The 22112-nt window shown below is 39.4% G+C and overlaps 1 protein-coding gene across 4 annotated transcripts in view; it reads right to left on the bottom strand.

Moving 5' to 3' along the window:
• LOC110047345 (mucin-like protein) overlaps positions 1–20463 on the bottom strand; it is a 32117-nt gene extending 11654 nt beyond the window's left edge. Inside the window, exons 1-13 of one of the 4 annotated variants that reach the window (XM_089278400.1) lie at positions 17629–17747; positions 13462–13596; positions 11907–12152; positions 10848–10883; positions 10423–10461; positions 9603–9763; positions 8341–8685; positions 7813–7913; positions 5703–5795; positions 4618–5210; positions 2555–2776; positions 953–1285; positions 588–842 (exon numbers count right to left, since the gene is read on the bottom strand). In XM_089278400.1, coding sequence (XP_089134526.1) covers positions 588–842; positions 953–1285; positions 2555–2776; positions 4618–5210; positions 5703–5795; positions 7813–7913; positions 8341–8685; positions 9603–9763; positions 10423–10461; positions 10848–10883; positions 11907–12018 — 2290 coding nt within the window. In that variant the 5' untranslated portion in view covers positions 12019–12152; positions 13462–13596; positions 17629–17747. Of the gene's footprint in view, positions 1–587; positions 843–952; positions 1286–2554; positions 2777–4617; positions 5211–5702; positions 5796–7812; positions 7914–8340; positions 8686–9602; positions 9764–10422; positions 10462–10847; positions 10884–11906; positions 12153–13461; positions 13597–17628; positions 17748–20049 lie in introns of those variants that run through there. The other 3 variants (XM_089278398.1, XM_089278397.1, XM_089278399.1) reach the window with 3 other exon arrangements.
• Positions 20464–22112: the final 1649 nt, after the last annotated feature.

The raw sequence follows: 22112 nt of genomic DNA, 5'->3' as shown, positions 1-22112 counted from the left end.
GTTAATAGAGGGGACTGGTTATGAAACCCGGCAAACATCAAAGGAGCAAACAAAGATACCAAGATTCATGTTGGAAGGTCCACGACCGTGCACAATCTTTTGTTTTGCGCTCATACACTATGCATGAATTACGTAACCAACACGTTTCTATTGGTTAGTTCCTCAGTATGGAGTAAACAGCTATTGTATTTTGTGCACGGTCAAGGTCAAAAAAGAGAACAAAAACATACTACAAAGAACTTTGTCGAGTTTCATAACCATTCCCCTCTATTAACTATGGTATACCTAATATTTTCGTACGATCAAAGCTTTGCACGTATCAGACAACAGGCGAGTTAAACAGGGAAGTATTACATAAATTATTCAGCTTCATTTTAAATATTTCAGGGAACAAATATATCATATAAGAAAAAAAATGAAAAGTTTAACTTTTCGGTAAATAAAACTAGGACAAAATGTTTGTTTGTTTTGGAGATCCTGGTGAGCAGGAGAGCATTCCCTCTCGTCATCGACATAAACAGGACTGTTAATGAGATTCAAGAATTTTGTTAAAGTTATGATTAATCATGTTATTCTCCGTAGCTTACCCAGTTTGTTCGATTCGTTAACCAACTGAACGTTTATGCCCTTCGTTACCATGCCAACAGACAGGTCATTCGTAGAGGCCGCGTCAAACAGGCATTCGCGATCTTCACCACATTCTCCTTCAGCTTTTTCTCTTAAACTGTCGTTATGCCATGTGATGTTATCCGCAAACATGGGAACGAAATCAGTGTTTTTAAAGGTATCCACGCTTTCATTTTGAGCATAGGTGAAGAGTGACTGGGATTGGTTGATTTGCCCTAAAACAATTGAACACGAATCAACACAGATATCAGGACAAGTTCAATCTATCAATATTCTATTCTTATTCGCAGGCCGAATAACATAAATGAAAATCTAACATGCTTACATTTTACACCAAACTTGAAATGAATCTCCTTTAAAGATGAAGATGATGGCAAAACTGTTCCATTAGGCAATGTAAAGTCGTCATCCGGGTCATCGTTCCACGTTCCCAGCAAGCCTTTGGTGGTATTCTTGTAAACGTCTGCTGGAGTTACGACGAACGACAGCATCTCCTTTTTCTCACAGAAATTCACCGACATTGTTGACGGGAAAGAAACCTGCAAACAGTTTTCTTCCGATTTTGAGACAGAAAGGTTTCTACCAACTTCTACACTTTGGTTTGTCAGCTTGTCGTAGTCTTCGTAGTTTACTTGGTCTATCAGAATATCGATTCCACCTGAGGACGTGGAAAACAATTAATTTTACCAAGTAAAATATTTATGTATTTTTCCATATAAGTCCAAATGGATTTCTAAATATTTGGTGTCTCCTCAGTCTTTGAGTGTATCATAGATCGCAAAAAGATTGTTACTGTTTAAAAAGAAAAGTTTCTTGCTGGTGGTTCAACAATGGAGCGTTTTCAAATGACGTCCCGGCAGTCATATTGCTGTTCCATAATAATGAAACAGTAGCCCTGTTAGTATCCCAAACCAATCTTGTGGTAGTTGAACTCTTTTCTTATGTTAACACTTCATTTTCTTCTTATATGCCCTGGGGTTAACTAGGATTTTGCCGAATGCTATTTTGCGGTCTCTTGTCCTGTTTACTTAAAGTCGTCTACCAAAGCTACCCATTTTTTATGGATCATTTTGTTGCTTGAAAATAGACTACTTTCGGAATTATGATGTAATATATCAAACACAAGAGACAGTGTTTCATCGGCATATCCAAACACCGAGAAGAGAGTTGACGCGCAGCGGAGCATTTTTGACGCAATTCCAGGTTTTTGGATAGGCGATGAGACACTGTCTCGAGTGTTTGATAAATCTTTTCAATCGAAACAAACACAAAGGAGTAAACGGAGAAGTAAAATCGTCAAAATCTATGCTAATTAAGACCGGGTATCCAAACCTCCTTCACGGTTGGGGTTTTCTCTGTTTTTTACTTGATGAATTATTAATGATAAAAATTGCGATAAAACATTCCGTAAAAGCATATAAAAATTTGTTGACGACGTTTCGACGTTTGTGTAACGTCATTATCAAGTCAAAGATGAAAAGCATCTCGTAAAAGCACCTCGTAGACAAGACAAGACATCTTGTCTACGAGATGCTTTTGATCAAGGAGCGCAATCCCAGTCTCAACACGCAGACTGATTTCATTCGCGCAAAACTCTTTGTTTAAAAGAACATTCCATCACCTATTGTCTTTTTAGTATTTAAATATTTTTTATCATTCACTCTTTGACTTGATAATGACGTTAGCCAAACGTCGAAACGTCCTCAACAAATTTTTAATATGCTTTTACGGAATGTTTTACGCAATTTTTTATCGTTAAATGTTTTACAAAAATCGCTTCTTTTTCGAATTATTAAGTGTCATCGTCACGATGATCAAAAGCAAACACATGTGTTCATGTGCATTCACTTAAACTATTTTACTTCTGTTGTAAAAACAACTTCGCTCATATTTTGTGGTAAATGGTATATGTATATATATCCCTCACCACCTTCCTTCAATCGGACTTCGATGGTGCTCGTATTTTCTTCTTTAGCTGCGCCGGCTGAGAAAATAGTGGCGGTTGTTAGATTTCCTTGCGCAGCTTTTGTTCTGGCCTGTAGCTGAAATGCTCCATTTTGTGCATCAATCATGACGTATTCCCCAAGTCCATTGAACGTGTAATTCCCACCATCCAGAGTCTTGAAGTGAGGATCACCCCAGAACCAACCTAGAACAATCAAACTGGATTCAGTGTCCTCGTCAGGAAAAAGGAAGACAGCATCATTCTTGCTGATCTGGTTCAAAATACTTTGTCAGCTTTTTTTTTTTTTTTGCAAAATCACCTTTGGTATAGCATTCATCGTCGTATTGTCATTGTTACCTGCCATGGAGATTTGAGTGCATTCAACACCATGAGGGCAAAACCAGTTCAGCTTCAAAAGTAGTGTTAACAGAAGAACTCTTCAACAGAGCGAGACCCTCCGTCTAAAATCTTAAGGAAGGCTCAATGGAGGCAAATGGAACCACGTAAACTGAGAGATTTTTTTCTTGGCTGAAGATGCGACAAGTATTGCAAAAAACCGACAATGTTATCTGTAAAGACTGCTGAAACAGGTTGACGGGAGCGGTGCCAAACCTATGTTGACTGCAATATGACGTCATTGAAGTTGACATAAGTAAAGTAGCGTTATGATTTTAAAAAGGCCACGTTGAGGACCGAGGTTGACAATTAAGGGGTTAAAAGATCAGAAGAGTGAAAATAAAGACATACTGAAGTGTTATTTATTACCTAACATACAGAAATGATAAATTTTAATGACCTCTCGCCTCTTCACGTCATATAATTCAATCTAAGATGATATAACATGACATAAACCGATCACAAAGTACAATGTATGGCATAGCATAACCAAATGTAGCATTGTCAAAAGTATAACACTAGGCAATGGACACTTCAATATTTTAGGTATATGGAGTGTCGCGTAGTTAAATGTACTGTTTAGCAGTGTGGTCTGGAGTGCTGTGGTGCATGCGCTGTGCAGTGTAGTGCATTGCAGTCCAGTATGGTGTGCTGTGAAGTGCAGTGGTGTGGTATGTTGTGTAGTGTAGTGCAGTGCAGTGCAGTACAGTGTAGTGTAGTGTAGTGTAGTGTAGTGCAGTGCAGTGCAGTGCAGTGCAGTGTAGTGCAGTGCAGTTGTTGTGTAGTGTAGTGCAGTGCAGTGCAGTGAAGTGTAGTGTAGTGTAGTGCAGTGTAGTGTAGTGTAGTGCAGTGCTGTGCTGTGCAGTGCAGTGCTGTGCAGTGCAGTGCAGTGCAGTGTGGTGTAGTGTAGTGTAGTGTAGTTTAGTGTAGCCGGTGTAGTGTAGTGCAGTGCAGTGTAGTGTAGTGTAGTGTAGCGTAGTGTAGTGTAGTGTAGTGCAGTGTAGTGCAGTGCAGTGCAGTGTAGTGCAGTGTAGTGTACATGTAGTGTAGTGTAATGTAGTGTAGTGTAGTGTAGTGCAGTGTAGTGCAGGTAGTGTAGTGCAGTGTAGTGTAGTGCAGCGCAGTGCAATGCAGCGCAGTGCAGTGCAGTGCAGTGCAGTGCAGTGCACTGCAGTGTAGTGTAGTCAGTAATGTAGCGTAGTGTAGTGTAGTGTAGTGCAGTGCAGTGTAGTGTAGTGCAGTGCAGTGCAGTGCAGTGCAGTGTAGTGTAGTGTAGTGTAGTGTAGTGCTGTGTAGTGCAGGTAGTGTAGTGCAGTGCAGCGCAGTGCAGTGCAGTGCAGTGCACTGCAGTGTAGTGTGGTCAGTAATGTAGCGAAGTGTAGTGGAGCGTAGTGTAGTGCAGTGCAGCGTAGTGCAGTGTAGTGTAGTGTAGTGTAGTGTATTGTAGTGTAGTGTAGTGTAGTGTAGTGTAGTGTAGTGTAGTGTAGTGTAGTGTAGTGTAGTGTAGTGTAGTGTAGTGTAGTGTAGTGTAGTGTAGTGTAGTGTAGTGTTGTGAAGTGTAATGCAGTATTGTGTAGTGCACTGCAGTGCAGTGGGTAGCATATGGGAGGGGAGTGATACATTCTAATTTAATTTAAATTATAACTTACGCCTTCGTGGAGGTCTGTAAAGTGAGCAGCTATCAGACGGACGATAGAAATAAAACAAATCACACAAAGGTGTGTCAACGCAGCAGTGTTTATAGGCCTCCTCGTCCGTGTAAACCTTTTCCATCTCATTCGCCTCACTGAACCAGTTATAAACTGCCTTTACTTGGACGCGACCACCGTCAGGAGGTCCCTCCTTGAGTGATCCCCAGTCTTCCCACTGCGTAGAGTAACAACATCGTTGTCGTAACCGAAAACCTCTTAATCCTGTAGCAGAATCGGAATATGGGATAAACTTGGAACGTCTGGAGTCATAGCACAGTTGGGGCCACGAATACCACCAGTCCCAAGAGAATCTACCCCAGTCTAACCACGCTTGCCATTCAGTACAAGGACACGCCATCTGCCAGTCTGATCGTATTAGTTGGTTGTACTTTTCATGAACGTTTATCCTCTGTTGAAGGATCGTCCACGTAAAACACTTCTCCAACGCATTTTTTACATTGCTGTTCTCGATTCTCCAAAAATGTCTTCCCAGCAAACCTGTATTTCCTGCTTTTCTGTGGAGGTTATACATTCCAAACAGAGTACCGGAACTGAAATAATCACCAAGGAAAAGTGGAAAGACTTAAATAATTCAACACGTGAACATTATCAGCAAGAGAAATCTTCTCGTCACTCCTTGTTTAATTTTTCTTGAAGACGGTGGAAGATTACCGCTATCTGCTTATCCCTGCTGCGTCCGCGCCTAGAGACCCTTTAGGCCGGCGCGTTTCTTCTGAAACATAAATCAACTAGGAGTATTTCTATCTTCTTCTAGATGGAATGCTATTCCGGCACAGCCCTTTTCGTCAGCGTTTAATTCGCGTGTACCCATTTATGGAACCGGCTGGAGAGAGACACTATAACGTTTTCCCCTTGAATTGGGTGCCATTTTCTGCGATTTTCTGTGACACCTATTTTATTGTGGCGGCACTCCTCCTTATTTGTCGTGTTCAGAGGTTGCGACTATTATTTACTTTTCCGCTGCATTTGCACATGAAAGCCAGATAATCATTTTTATAAAAAAGGAATTTTCTTGTTCTCACCCCTTGATGTTTGAGTACTTTTTGCCATCATCCCCTGCGTTCCAGCCAGCGACGGGCAGACCATAGTACCCAGTCCAGTAACGGTAATACGCCCTGCATAAATCAACGGTGATTAACATTCAACAATGTCAGCATTCAAATCTATCCACGAAAATAACAAGCTCATAGTGGTTCTGTCAGTGTGACAGAATATGAACTTTTCTTGAAGGAAGTGTAGGAACATGAGGGACGTCACTTACAAGATAACCTAACTATCACTCCTTGTACACGAGAAAAGCAATAGATATGCTGGGCCAGCGTTACCACGCATTACCCAGGCACTTCTTTTGTTGGGTGTAATTTTACACGTGACATGAGATCACATGACATGACTCCACTCATTATGTTCTTTGCGTCTTGTTTAAGTGGTCTGCGCCTAAATCCTTTTACAGGCTAAGACAGGAGAAGGCCATTAACCGGCCAACTACACCGAACAAACTTCGTCAATAGAGGATTTATTATATCGCATAAAGAACTCTTATGTTAGTGTACGCGTCAGCTCACACTAAGCTGGCAGCCAAGGACTTTGTCCGTTTGATAAAGTCTCGTGATCGAAAAGAATTAGTGTAGATCCTATAGATGAGAAATTGGCTTGTGCAGGTGGATTTTCTGCCTCCTTCGTGTTGGCCACCTCACACTCGTGGACCATTTATCGGTTTTAAGGGACTTCATTTTTATTTTCCCGGCTTTCAGTTGCCACGGTAGGTTTTTTTTTCTTTTATGGCTTGTTTTGAAATGCGGTACGTTGTCTGTTTGCATGTATCGAAAATCTATCTTCGTATCCTTCGTAATTTCGTATCTAAGCTTATGCTTAATTGCATGTCCGATTTCATTTATCGAAAATCCAGCTTCCTAATTTCGGTTAGGCTTAGGCAGTTATAAAAAATATATATATATATATATATATATATATATATATATATATATATATATATATATATATATATATATATATATACATACATACATAACCTTTATTTACCCTCGGCAATGTTTATAGCACAAGTACTAGTGGGGCCGAGCAAACAACTGAAACAAATAATTCAAACTGAACATAACATTGTTAAGAATCCCAACTGGCCGGAGGCAAACCAGTTGGCTATTTACAAGCGTGGCCGAGGATTTGAACTCGGGGCTACCGAGAAACAAATCCAGGTAGTGGCCGGAGCGGGACTCGAACCCGGGACCGCTGGATTGCGAGTCCGACACGCTGACCACTCGGCCATAGCTTTCTTTTATCTTCCCTTCTGGTGTCCATATCGGGAGTTATTTTGCTCATACAAGCGGTTTGTGGTTAGTGCAGGTTACACAGGGGCTGGTACGCTTTCGCCACCTAAAATTAATCGGCCTGAATGTTCGGCGCGGGTTGCCCTATACAGCGAAAGAAGTCATTGTACTTTTGCAAGCCAATATCTCGCTAGCCAACGCTTATATCGCTTGAACTGATTGATATAGGCCACACTTCTAAGTAAGAAATATTGGCAGGGATTGTCAGAGATTGTCAGAAACTCTCAGAAACTGAAAAAGACTGCCTTGCACTTGCATTATACTTCCATTGTTAGAAATACACTAGAACAGTGTTTACAGTTACCCTGTTGTTGCTTTTTCAAGATCAACAGTTGGTACGCGAATCTCGGTTGAACAATATCGGTCCAATTTCGTGAATGCAAAGGATGCCTTATCGCGTATTAAGGATCAGTTTAAAAGCTTCTCTTTGAAAAGTGCTTAATAGAGTTGACAAGGTTAAGTGCTTTAATAAGGTCGACAAGGGTCAATTCATGCCTCTCAGATTCCTGCTTTCAGCATCTGGTTTTCTTTATAAGATCTTATGAACTTCTTTATAAGATCTTATCAACTTCAGTGTAGCACAAAGAGGAAAACAGAGACTGCTAAAAGTTGGAAACTCTCATTTTTTTTAATGGGGAACGGGAGGAAATATCGAGCGGACAAGATGGCGCCATCTTTCTCACCTGTATAACCAATCACAGCGCAGGATTTGGTTGATCTTACCTCTCGCAGCTTGCAGCAATATAATAAAAAGTTTCATTGCTGCATTTTGTAAACAACTCACCGATCCGCTGGAATCACCCACTGAATTCCACCATAAGGGTAATTGTACATCAGAAATGTATTAAATCCATTCGTTATTAAGACAGCTTGGAAAGTGTTACTCTGCAATAAAAAAATCTGTGTACAGGTTCTGGTTGTAACACGACATCATAGATCTATTTTTAAACTATAGAGATATGTGCGTAGAAAACAAAAGAGAAACAAACAAACTAAAACAGTTTTGGCCTTTGAACTGAGATGATCCATAAACTGAGATTAACTTTAATTGCATTTCTTTGTTGTTTTCGTTTTTTGCAATACAACTATTACGTGCGATTCGATTCTGACTGGACAAAAGCGGCACAGTCAATCCCACATTAATTAATTAATTAATTAATGCCCATCACCAATAAGAGTGAAAAGCACATATGACGCCATCACGCGCGGATCTGAAAAATTTCGTCATTAAAATGTTCCATGTCTTTTTTTCTTTTCTTCATTTCACAACGAACACACAAGGCATGGATGTTGCGCACGCAATGACTCTTACCCAACGACAGTTGCTGTCGTAATAGTAGTAATAGACATAGGGACACAGCTTTTCCCAGGTCACGACAAGAACCCAAGAGGCTTCAAAGTTTTCAAACTTGCCAGTGTAGCGTTGCACATGCTCTGACGCGATTCTAAGGATCGCAGCAGAGCTGTTAATGTCACCACGCTTGTGCATTTGATAATACACTTTAGAATGACCATCGCGGAAGGCAGAGTACGTATCAGTCGTGGCCCAGAACGGTGCAATAATTGCCATATTTTTCAGCCACCAATAAGCACCAAACTTCCGTGGCCACCACCAGCTCCACTCATAGTTCAGTTGAATGATACCATTGCGACATATCTGTAAAAAGGGGTTGTTTAATTACAGCTGATACAAATTACTGCTAAATTTTTGAAATATAGCCCAAGTTCCTTTAAAGAAATTTTATGAACAGTTGTTTTCAGTTTACGCTGATATTAAATTAAAACAGATTAAAGGAAATCAAACGCCAGCGGTTTAATTCACGATATACTTCTTGTGAAAAAAGTAATAACAGACATCCCGCCGAGACAATGCAGACAAGTCATTTTTGGAAGTCTCAACGAATGCTTTTACGGATAAATTTATTTCAAAAGATATATACAGTCAATTAATAAACTTTATTTAACTGCGGTTCTATTAGCCTCCATGCACAAACTATATACCATTGTGACCTTCAACTGTTATATATGTTTCTTTCTTTCTTTTTCATGGTAATATTGTAATTCCAAATGTAAGTGCAAAATAAAGTGAAGTTGAAGTTAAGTGTCCAAAACTTCTAGTCACCCGGAGGCCGACTAATCGGAGACACTCCCAGTAAGTGTAGAGTTGTTTGTTTTAATTATTATTTTAGTTCAAAATAGCATTTTGGGATCAGCAGACTTGATAATTATAACGAATATCTGCAAGATATATAAACAATAGCCTCCATTTGGCGCGTAAATAAACTCGGATATTTGTCCGCGGACATGATCTGTTCCGAGAAGCAAAACTATGAGCTTTAAGGATCAGATAAGGTCCAAAGACAAATATCTTAGCACATTTTCGCGCCAAACCGAGGCCATTGTGTTTCTTATCCTTCAAATCTTTTTCGTAATACGCGCAGTTTTGAAAATTGGGAAAAATCACTCGGATATTCCCCAGTTTCACCTGGGGCGTATTCAGTCTTGTGATACGTTTAGACTAATCGCGCGCGAGCGAAAATATTTGTGATTGATTATAATTAGAGATATACCTACATGCAGTTTATAATGCCTCTCCGAAAAGAATGGAAATCCAGTCCGATCCGTGTCGATCCTCAAGCAGTGGTCGGAGTAAAAGTAAGGAGAGTCTTCAAGACGGAACTCGTTATCATTCTGCAGAGGGCCATATGGATACATATTGTCTCCAGATGGAGTTGCTTTAATTTACAAGACGAAAGAAATGATGCATGATGAACATTCCGTTTTGTCTCGTGTACAACACGGCACATCAAAATATGGTGGGCTGGACTGGCTTGGCAGATAGGGGAGCAGATTGTGTGCCATGTGGGCATGAAGGAGTCGTGAATCTCTATAGCCTGAGAGCCTGAGACGGGTGTCTTATATGTGACATTTACACAAGAAAGTAAGTGACTGATGAAGAACAATATATTGACTATAATCGCAATACCTGTTTCGTTAAAAACTCATAGTTTTACAGAATATCTAAATTTAGGAAACTCATAATTATTTTAATTGCATGAAAATAAATAAAACAAACTATCAATAGTGTTTCGAACTAAAATTACTTTAATTATACTTTTAATACCCTGCGAAACAGAGACACATACATACTTTATTGGCTCGTCCCGACGGGGCTACATTACAAAACTTAAAAAACACAGAAAGCTAAACACATGGAATTCCCATTTCCTTCAATTTTCTTCCTGCTCGGTGCATAAATAACTGATGGGGACTATCTTAGTGTTTCGTCGGGTAACGTTTAACTTAATGACGGTTATAACGTGACCAAAAAAACAAAAGAAAGAAAGAAAGAAAAAAAGAAACCAGAAAGCAATACAGATAAAAAGGAACTTACTGTTCCGTGTTGGCGTAAGGTTGGGGAGACGTTCCGTAGCTGTAACAAAACGAACAAATGAAACTTTTCAGCAACACTGTTTTGATAGGGCGTTGCTCATAAATTTAGAAGATATAGCTTCTTGCAACCAGAAGGTCTTTTTATAACAATTAAGTTATTTTATTTATGTTAAAGCAGTTTTCAATGAGGTGTCGTAAGCCTAAATCAACAGAAATTATGACAGCCAATCACAACAAAGTAAACAACGGAACGAAACAATGAGCGTTCTATGGAAGAGCAACTGACCGACTCCGGAAGCGAGTAAACATGTGTGTGACCAAGTTAGGACTGGTTGTGGTTCCTGCGTCTGATTTCTAATAGAATAGATTCTAATTCTGATAATAGGGAAATTTGGAAACTACTTTTGGATTAGAGTCAATACTTACTCCACCGTGGTGTACCCGGAGTAACAGATGGCGTCCCTAGAAATCAAGACAAGTGCGAAGATTAGGTTTGTCAGTGGCATTGAAATCATCAAAAAGGCAAAAATTAATTCTTAGATAAATGAGTTATAAACAACAACATTGAAAATGAACCATTTTTTGAATGCGTATGCATACTTGTTTTACGAAACTTTGGCGAATTGTACGCGCTGTGGATTTCTTCTCTTCTTTCGTTTTGCTTTCTTTATTTGCTTTGTTCCCATGATCGCAAAATTGTGTTACCTATTCACAATTGGAGTTCTATGCACGTATATAATGTATGACAATAACATTCTAATTAAAAAGGTTTTACTTCAGGTAAACATACTAAAATAGAAAAAGGTAAATGCAAAAATAATAGAAATGTGCTTTTGCCATTGCGGTTTTCGAGTACAGTACTGTTAGCTCAGCAGAGTTAATGACTTGTTCTACGAAATCAGTTGAGTGCCCTTGAAAGACAAACCAAGTTGCTTTGTTTCCAAATTAAGAAATCTTTAAAACGTAAATAAACTATTGCTATTCATTTCATACCATATGCATCCCACATAAGTAATGCAATTTCTATCACAATAATTTTTATCACAGGATCAGTCTCATACCCACCTAAAAAGGGAAAATCCAATAAAATCGCAGCTAGGGTCCCAGGTCACCATGTAGCTTATAGTTAATGAGAGCTTCCTCCTTACTACAGGAAAGTTTGGCGTGTGGTTGAAGGGAATGTATTGCGCTGACTAAAGGAGACAGAAATCTTAAATTGACTAAATTACAGAATACAGGGCCACCTTTAATCATCCACCAAGCAAGCCGGCTCGTTTGGCTCGTTTGCTTCCTTGTCATTCACTGCCGAGCCAAAAAAGCCAAACGAGCCACTAAATATATAGACCTACGACTTAGCGCATATATAGATTATTCCTCGTTCTTTTATCCACTGCCGAGCCAAACGAGCCAAACGAGCCACTGCATATATACACCGTCAAAAGTGGCCCTGTATTGTGTAGTTGCTCCCTTAAATTTAAGACTTACTTGTCGCGGACAAAAAGGTACTTGTAGGTGAGCCTATGGGCCAGCAACTGACCGATTGTGAGTCGTTTGCCCTGGAATATGTGGACACTGATAAACGGATCGTTTGGCACATGGACGAGGTTACGTATAAAGGGACTGACGTCGTCACTTTTAATGGTCTTTGGTAAGAAGATGGCGTGACATTCCCACTTGTTCTAGAACTTGACACTCCCTGTGCAGTCACGCTTGTAGTCTGGGACACACTCACTGAAAAATAAACCACACAGACAAAAATTTCACGTAAAAATCAAACTTTGTAAAAATTGTAGTTTCTGACGATCGAGGAACGAATTAGTCAGAAATAATCATCATCGCCGGAAAAGTTGAACCGACATGGGCAGTTGAAGCCCTATTTTGATCTTCAGAGTACAGAAAATATATGGGGAAAAGTGTTTGATTGTCTCGTGGTTTAAAACATCTTAAAAATCCCAAGTGACTTCCTTTCTAATTTAGGTCTTATATTCCTGAAGTTTGTCTCGAAGCTTCGCCGAACGCCATGAAAAAATATCAATTTCGGTTCGGTTTTACGTATTTTCAAAAGTTACATTTTAGGACGCCATTTGTCACTGTGTCACTAATGTATTCAAACCTCTGGCGGTAGGTCCGAAATCAAAGTTCGATTTATACTAGTATATGGGCAATGCCCACCTTACTTCCTATCCAGTTGATAAGTTCCAACATTCTTGTGTTTTATTTCATAAGTATGGCTTTGTTCCGTAACATCCGTAACATCCGTAACATTCTCCGTAACATTCACCGAATTTACGCAACACTACAGCTCGCGGAAGCTCTCTAAAACACCATCCAAGATAGCATACCGGTGTAAAACATCGCCAAATTAGTTGTCTTCGAGCTGATCGTGGCCACCAGGCGTCCTTCAAACTCATGAAGACTAGAATCTAGAATTGTTCGTAATTTGGGGGTCTATTTTTTCTTGAATTTTGGCGGACTATTGAATATTTAACCGGAGATAACGTGACCTCTGTCTGTTGATTTCAATGTGGAGTATTTTTTCTCATTCTGGTATAAAACCTTTGATATGGGTTCTGTAATTTATGTATTCTCTTTTTCCGCATCCCTACCCTGGTCCCAGAGGTTTTTCTTGATTTTTCATGAGAGAGTTGCGAGAGAGCCGCGAAGCGGTGAAAACACACGTCGCGAAGCGGCGAGAAAGGTTGATTGTTATCTTTCTCGCCGCTTCACGAAAAGATGAAAAATCAAGAAAAACTTCTGGGACCAGGGTACCGCACTCCGCCCACTTTCTGGCGATGATGCACGAAGCAGTAACAATAGCTTAAGATTTCGTTTTACTATCAAAACTAAAGACAAATTAGCTAACCCTGGAAACCCACGGGAAAAAACCGGGAACACAAACTGTAGTACTTATGACAGTATGAGCTGACAACGTTGGACAGTTTCAAATCCGTCTGACCTTATGCGCCCTTGCTGAGACGCAAATAACTTTTGTTAGTTCAATTAAAGTCGTTATTCATTGTTTTATTTTTTAGTTGCTTACCTGATTTTTTCCTTTATAAACAAATAAGCAGTGTTTTTTTAACGAGATGCGAAAGCGTTCTGCGAAAACGATTTCGCGCGATAAACTGGTTACAACTGCATAATTTCCTGAAGACTCGAAGCAAATGTCATCATCCTCAAAAAGAAAACAAACGATAAACAAGCAAACCATCCGTAACAAAAGCGTTATATGCTTACGTCAACCTCCTCCTTGTATTTCCTATTAATATCAAAATGTTATATGCACACGATATCCAATTTCAGGAACGTCATACAGGGATAATACTGGTGTCACATTTAAGAACGTGCTCGCTGAATAGCCTGCATCGCAGACAGTCTAAACGTGAAGGAATGTCTGATTGTCAACAGTTTTAAGTTGACGGATTAGGATTCCTATGAAGAAGAGTTTTTTACATTTCTGCTTGGATACTTCTGCATAAAATTGTGTTGTTAATGAACGGTTTTTGAACAATCGAGGCTGCATTAGTCTTAACGTGTTGTTCTATTATCACACAGTAAACAGAGTTCAGGCAAGACAGCTTTGGGGTTAGTTTGTAGAGTATTGAAGAGGAAAGGGATAAATAAAGTTAATCTATCTGTAGGTCTGCACAGTAGGAAAAAACAACAATTTTTCAGATTTAAAACGGCAATTTTGAATTTTACAGACATATTTCGGCAGAAACGCCCGCCTTCAGTCGGAGCGTTAATTTAAAGCCAGTACCTTTGTAATCAGCGCTTGGTTTCTATTTTGTATACGTGCTAGCTATTTACATTCAATTTGCATCGTTTGTGCCAAAACATTTAAGTAAAATGTAAATCCGAAACTTGTTAATCTATCCATCTTTTATCCACCGGAGATCTTCAGACGGTTGCAAAAGTTGTGGCTATTCGCGCCTTTCTCATGCAAGTACAATACACCGATTCCAGAAAAAACCGGAAGTTCCACCGAAACGACCCTTAATAGCCCTCGCGGTAAATATTCAAAGCAACATGGCGAACGAAGAAGAGAAGTCAATCACTCTTCTGATGATATTCCCGGCGTCAGTTTGAGCGAAGAACAGATTGAAAAATTCACACTCAGCCAATTGAAATTCTGGCTTAAAAGTAGCTGTATAAATTAAAGTGGCAAAATAAAGGAACTTTTGGAAAGATATGTTTGCCATCCTCCAATTGTCTCGATCTCTAATATGCGGGGAAAAAAAAAAACCTGTTCTCACCATTTTTATTGCCTAAAAGAGCTTTATTCATTGTCGGTTAGGGAAAAAAAATCTGAATGAAATTAAAATTTGAAAATTCTAGGACCCTGACCCGAAGAATAGCTTTACTAAAGCTAAAGTAGCTTAAAGTAGTAAAACTGATGAAGCAAGAGCTCGAAAGAACATACGGAAGTAAATTTAAAAATTGTTCCGGATATCGGGAATATTGCAACAAAACATCTAAACGTAAACAAATTTCCTACGGCTGGTTCATTTTTCGCTGACGACTTCAGTCTTCTCAAGGTAATTAGAGAACATCCGATCTCTCTTCATGAATTAACAATCGGTGCGAGACAATAAGACAAATCCTTCAGTTCAAAATATGCTAATCAGAGTATCAAACTAGACCACGATCTACTCGCTAAGAATGGTGCAAACAAGGGTTCGCTACAGTGACAGCATCAATGCGTTACAGGGTAGGACGCAATCACAAAGATGATTCATTAGTGAAATCACCAATAAAATTATCAAAGAAGTGTACCGCAGTGCAACAAAGACTATCAGCTACATGTCATGAAAGATAGCCTAGAATATTAGTAACTAGTAATGGACAAGTACATTGAAATAATGCATCAACCGGGATTGACGAAGGTGCAAGTAACAAAATGCTTTTTTTTTTGTTCAAGAGAAAAGGGAAATTTTGGAGCCTCCCCAGCTGAGCTGGTTTCAGACCGGAGTAAGAGCAATCTCCATGAAATCATTGAAGCCAAGAATGTCATTGTTATGGATGGTGAGACCCTGAAAGATTGCCTTCCAAAATCAATATGCAAAATGTTTGATACTGGTTTAAAAGTAAACAAGAGTCATATTTACTTCAGTTTATGAAGTGCAATGCACACAACTACTCTTTGTTGTGAAAAGAATTTGGAATGTCCTGGCTATAAATTGGAAGTAACTGAGAATTATTAATGAGCAAATTGTCTTGGACATAGAATGATGGAAGGAAATGCTAAAGAATATCGAACAATTTATGATACATATATTATATATGAACTGGCTTACCTAATGCTTAGAGATGGCCGTACAAGATGTGATTATTGCTAAGCCAGAATAACTAACGTATATCAAAGTTCCAATAAGTTTGTCCAGCATCTAATATGAGAGAATTCAGCTACTTCTAGTTTTTCTCTGGTAATGTAGCATTGAGTGAATATTTCAAAATAGTTCAAAACAATTGGGAATCTATAAGATCATACAATGTAGGAAATTCTCAATGAGGTCAAATTCAGTTGTCCTTTTACGTTCTTAGCAAATTATACACCAGACCATGTGTCCTTCTATGTTACACCCTGTGCCAGAAAATAGAACATCAAGCCACATAATGCACACTTTCAATACGGTGGAAATCACCAAATATTTAATTGCCACTGATGAACAATATCATTTACTCTGTTTAAATTCACTACCAAATGACAAATTAAACAATTACGTGCCAGGAATTATTAGATAATTAATTTTTCTGCCAGTTTACAAGCAAATAGCTCACTATCCAGGGTTGATTAACAACTCTACACAACCTTAGTGGAATTACACCATCAAATATATGCCATCCATTTATTCTCCTAATAGCCATTTCAGTTTTTACATTTGCAGTTCTGGTTCATGGTTGAAAAACAGTCCTCCTTAGAAAATTAGTAAAATTATCGTCTGGTCTGACTTACTTGGTCGCATATAAGGGATGAAGATTGTAACCTTCTTGCTTGCCAGTAAATGCTGTCTATCAAATCCCTGACATTATGGAAATTCCTACAAGGCCTTAAAATGTGTTGTCAGACTTTTGTTAGTTCACTCTGCTTCTCCAGGTCTTGGGTGTCTGACATTTTATATCTCTGCAGTCTATTCTGCACTTTATGTTTTCAAATTCAGCCTGAAAAACTTCAGGTAAATAAATAATGGGCAGGCTTCCCAACATCAAATACGGAAAATTGGCCCATGCAATAATTTATCTGACACTACTAGTTCTGAAATATTAAACCTGAAAGCCAGATGTTGCTGAAATATTAAGCGAGTAAAAAAAGATTCAAAATTCATCAATGGCTGTATTTAAATCACTAATGTCCTTCCACATTCAACACTGTTTTGGGGAAACCTTTTTTTCTTTACCTCAGAGCCATGAAAGCTGATTAATTCTTAAGTTGATTGAAGCTGATGGGTATTCACTTCTTCTTTGCCAGACTCACATGCCTCGCATCTTGTCGCTCTACACAGAGATTCCTCATTAATTTTTGTGCAGGGGAAAACCGAGGGTACGGCTCCCAGTTTCAATAAGTGTACTCAGTGCTTGGAACAACAGAAATTATTTCCTACCGAGGTGAAATAGGCATCTCCCCTTTTCATAAGTATTTCCCACTTTTTCCTTTTTTGTTTATCTGGCTTGTCCGAAGGAAACTTAGTCGTGGAAATGATAAATCAGGTCGGTTTTTGCTTCGATTATTAGAGTTTGCAGCCGCACAACACTTATGTCCAACTCTTTTCCTTTTCCTTACCACATTTGCTCCAGACAAGTAGCTCTAACCTCCATACATTCGAATTTTTCGTTCTTCCGCAACATTTCGTCCGCCATTTTGAAAGCTCGAGGGCTATTAAGCCTAGCTTGCATGCAACCTCCGGGTTTTTCTGGAATCGGTGTATATGAACGCTTGGTTTAGCTTTCCTTCAAAGGGCAGTTTCAAGTATTCTACTGTTACATTTTGTACATCCACAACTCTTTCCTAACAATGTCTGCGTCTGGTTACCATGTTATCCTATAATTACATGTAGCAAAGAGCGAGGCTCGAGTTTAGCCATCAGTTACATCTCTCGCGCAGGTTTTTTATCATCAAGAGGCGACTTCAAAAGCTAGCATTTAGAGTTTGAAACAGGTTGTGATTCAGTTTCGTTTGACTAGTAAAATAAAGGAAGAGATTACTTACCCTCAAAGAAAACGGAGAAAAGAAACACTATGCAAACTGCAGCCCGCATCCTCGTACTGTTGTCATGGGACATAAATGTGGTGTGATCTTAAAGTGTTTGAAAGTTTGCTCTTTTTGACCTTATAATGCGCGCTGGATCACGTCCAAATAAAGCTGATTCATTGAATAACTTTGGTGGCCTTAATCATTGCTTAATCTTTTAAGCTGTCAAGTTGCGATTGTCGCCAATTAATTTTTGTTTATATCAATAACGAAAGTGAAGAACGATCATCGCAGTAAATTTTCCAATTTACGCAATATGGAAAGAAGAAGCCTGGAAAAAATCAGGGCTTCAACGGGATTCGAGGGAAAAAAAAATTATTGCTTAAATTGCTTAAATTGGAAAATTTACTGCTATGATCATTATTCACTTTCATCTACAACCGCAGTTCAAATATGAATTATTTCATATATACTTCACATCATTGTATCAACAACGTCTGGAAGCAGCTGCGTTGAAACACTTTTGTTTTTCAAAAAAACGGCCTATGATTTGAGCCTAAAATTTCCTCTTGTCTCTGTCATTTCAAAGCGCTTAGAACGAGGTTGTCATTCGATAATAAAAGTTATCATAGCACTTCGGAACGTGCACGAGCTTTGACATACTGAGTGTAAAGTGTCAATAGTCAAAGACGTCCCCTAAACGAGAAGGGTCCGTGCAAGGTCTGCAAGCAGCAGTTAGCAGTGATATCCAGTCGGAATAAAAAGCGCTGGAGTAAACTTTTCCAGTGTTAAACAGGCTGAAAGGTAACGATTTTCGGACGGCTTACTATTTTCTTATGTTTGATTTCATCAACGGGGAAATATTTCCATACATGAATATTTGAGTTAGATAGCACGAAAATGCGTTGACAAGCTATTTTGGAAACAATAAGTAACGACGTCACTGGAATAAGGAACCTTTCCCCCCCCCCCCCCCCCCCCCGACAATGACGAATTCATCACGATAAACAACATTGAATCGGAAGGAAGGGGGCGAAGGGATAAATTTTCCTGACAGATACTGCAAAACTGGGCAAGCGCGCCAAAACTTTTGACGAGGATTGTAGGATCCCAGGATAAAAGTCGGCTCCGGAATAGACGGAATTTCCAAGAGCCTGTGATTAATAATAATAATAAAAAAAACACAGTTGGTTCCATGTCATTTAATTTACCCATACCAGACATTGGAGAAACTCGGCGAACGTTCATTCACGACGATATCTTAGGATAGCGGATATTCAACGACATGTTTACGCTTTCCGGAAAGTCAGGTTGAGGTCAAACCGCGATCAGATTTGATATAGGTCAGTTTACAACGCACAGCAGGGTTCTTCTGCTTCCTTTGTCATTCACTCGTCCATTCACTCGAAATTTGTCAAGTGTTTACCAAGGAAGGGCAAAAAAAAAAAGCCCATGGTTGTCTAGCCACAATTGCATAACAAGTGACAATATGAACACAAAATGAAATGTTAAACAGACTGCACTTTGTCCGCAGTTAGTCCTGGCATTCTTTTCTAATTTACTTTACTTTGTTGTTTCGTTAAACAATGCTTCGAGAAGAACGGTGTAAGACGTTGTTAATGTTTGACTATGTACGCTCATTCTTGACCTTGGTGTATAAATAAACGAACAATTATCCTAGTCACAAGGTCTGAAAAATTTTGTAAACGAAGCGGAGAGCATTACATTGGCGAGACAGCGAGAACTCTGGAGAAGCGACTAGGTGAGCATCAGAAACAAACAACATCTGCAATCCGGGAACACCAGTCTCATGCAAACCACGAGATCGACTGGGAAGGAGTCGAGATTCTTGATAAAGAGTCGGTAGATATCAAAAGGAAAATCAAGGAGGCCATCCATATCAGACGTCAACGCCCAACACTGAACAGAGACGGGGGCTATGATCTTCCCGCCATTTTTGACCATCTATTGTCACATGATTAAACAATTTGCATTCACGTGACAACGTGAGCTCACTTTAATCGCTGATGAAGACTGTGCGATACAGTCGAAAGCCTCGTTTACAAAATTTTTCAGACCTTGTGACAAGAATAATTGTTCGTTGTTAATGTTTGTTTGTCAATTACAAATTGTTTACGTGTACACTGAATCAACGTCAATTAAACGTGAATTAAAATGGCGAGAACAATTTGAGCCATCTGGGTGCCAAAGTTATTCTTGTTCGCGCGTGTCTTCAGTTTAGTACATTATAACATTATTTCTGTTGTGATCGAGTCCTCACAGGTCTTAGCTGCATTTTGTTCAAAAACAAAATGTTTATATCTGAGCGGCCTTTCTACAGCAGTTTTGCATTGTCCAAGAAGTAACAAGAGTTTTAAGAAAAATAAGTTGCAATGCAATTCCGTCTGAATCACAAAAAGAAGGCAGTGTAGAACTTACCCTGGAGAAAACTGGGCAACAGGAACACAAAACAAAATACAGCTCTCGTACTGTTGACTTGGGACATCGCTTTTGTGCTATGTCATGTGATCTTGCGAAATGAGACAATCGCCTTTCGTACAACGGCGTGCAAGCTCGGATAGCAAGAACGCTGATTGGTTAACTTTTGTAATTAATCTTAAAACAACAATTCCTGTTCAAGTAATTATTGGTGGGGCTGATAACGTGTGAAATGTATGTATGAAAGCAGCTGAATGACACAGAAATATATCACTTCCAGTTCCTGTTTCTAAGAAAATGACCTTTGCCCGAAGTCCCCCAAGTGATAAAACGATTATTTGCCATTTTCTGTCACTGCTTCAGGTACCTCTATCCTACAGAGAGTAAATCTGTTCTATTTCAACACTAATTAAAAAAAAATTAGTGCACGCAATTTCCAAGTTATTTTCAAGGCTCAGGGTGTTATCCTGTGTATCTACTGGCAATTCTTTTATGCTGACGGATACAGAAGATAAAAGTTATGGAACGGTGCCCAGCATTGACATTTCTTATAATTACTTCTGATCTGCCAAGATATCACTCAGAGGTTGTGGGCGATTATTAGACGACGTTTTTCTGGAAAACCAAAATAATCAAGACCCGTTCAGTTTAGGATTTCAGCACTGATAAAAAGATATTTAAAGTGGACTCGAGGTGAAAACTCACAAATGAGGCGCGCAGTGATTTATGATTAAGGTTACTTCAAACCTTCGCGGGTGTCCTCCAGAAAAAAATTCGTATGCGCGCTGTTTTGAAGGAAACCCCCACAAACTATATATCAATAAAAAGGTTCTAAAATGTAGATTTCGATAAATTATATTCTTTTTTGCCGACTGCTTTGCTAAGGCGGCAGAAGCCGTTAACGCCAAAACGACCGACTGAAATTCCGGCGAATTAATCGGGTATCACATGCGATCGTTGATGCAAAATAACTGTGCAGTGTTAATCACAAAGCGTCAATCTCTCAAAGCGTGTCAGTATTTTCTTTCATTTCTATTGGTCATCTTTTTATAGATCTGTCAAGTTCCACTATCGAAAATTCGCGTAACGTGTTGCGTTGGAGAGCACCACGAGAAAAGCTTTTGAAATAAAAGAATTTTCCGGCACTTTTTTTATTCCGTATCTATCAGTGAATGTTCTGGCCAAGTTTCAAGGAAAACCGTCGATTCTACATACCCTATTAATTCATTTAAAGAGGAGGGATTCTCTCGAAAAACGAGTGCAAGTTTTCGCCTTCGGAAGATTTATAAACATGTCACGCCTTCTCAGAGGGATATGTCAACTCAAAATGCCGCCAGCCAAAGAAATAACGGCCCCTAGCGTTCACAGTAAGGAAAGTTGAGCTTCGCGGTAAGGCGATAGTGTTACAGTCACGTTTTAGGCGCATACGTTTTAGGCTGGTGGTCAACAGTAAAGGGCAAAACGGAGAAAAGCGATGTGCAACAAGACAAAACGAAACTGAGGAGCAATTGCTGAAGCGTGATTACAAAAAGGCACTCTTGACGGACATGAAATCTCAAATTGAAAGTATTTGATATAGGATCTCTGAATTAAGCCGTTTACCGCGAAAAGGTCGCTGAGGAGTCCATGCCTTTTGGGGATTATGACACCTTGACGGTTTATTAACTTTTATTTAAAAAAAACTCTTTTTCCCAATAACTCGCGCGCGTTTTAATATTTTATTTTCATTTTTTGGAAAATGTTACCTTGAATAATGAACTTTAATTTGGTTGGGAAAAAGAAAATTTGGAAAACGTAGCCCCGCGAAGGTTTGGAGTAACCTTTCCACTCACGGTGGAGGCGTGGTGGCCTCATGGTTATTGCGCTCGACTCCGGATCGAGCGGTCCGGGTTCGAGCCCTGGCCGGGGACATCGTGTTGTGTTCTTAGGCCAGACACTTCACTCTCACAGTGCTTCTCTCTACCCAGGTGTATAAATGGGTACCGGCGACCTATAATGCTGGGGGTAACCCTGCGATAGACTAGCATCCCATCCAGGGGGGAGTAAAAATACTCTTAATGATG

Source organism: Orbicella faveolata, unplaced genomic scaffold, assembly GCF_042242905.1.
Source record: "Orbicella faveolata isolate gen_17 unplaced genomic scaffold, um_ofav_v1 contig_46, whole genome shotgun sequence".
In the NCBI taxonomy this organism is placed as follows: Eukaryota; Metazoa; Cnidaria; class Anthozoa; order Scleractinia; family Merulinidae; genus Orbicella; species Orbicella faveolata.
This window is presented reverse-complemented; position numbering and strand designations above follow the sequence as displayed.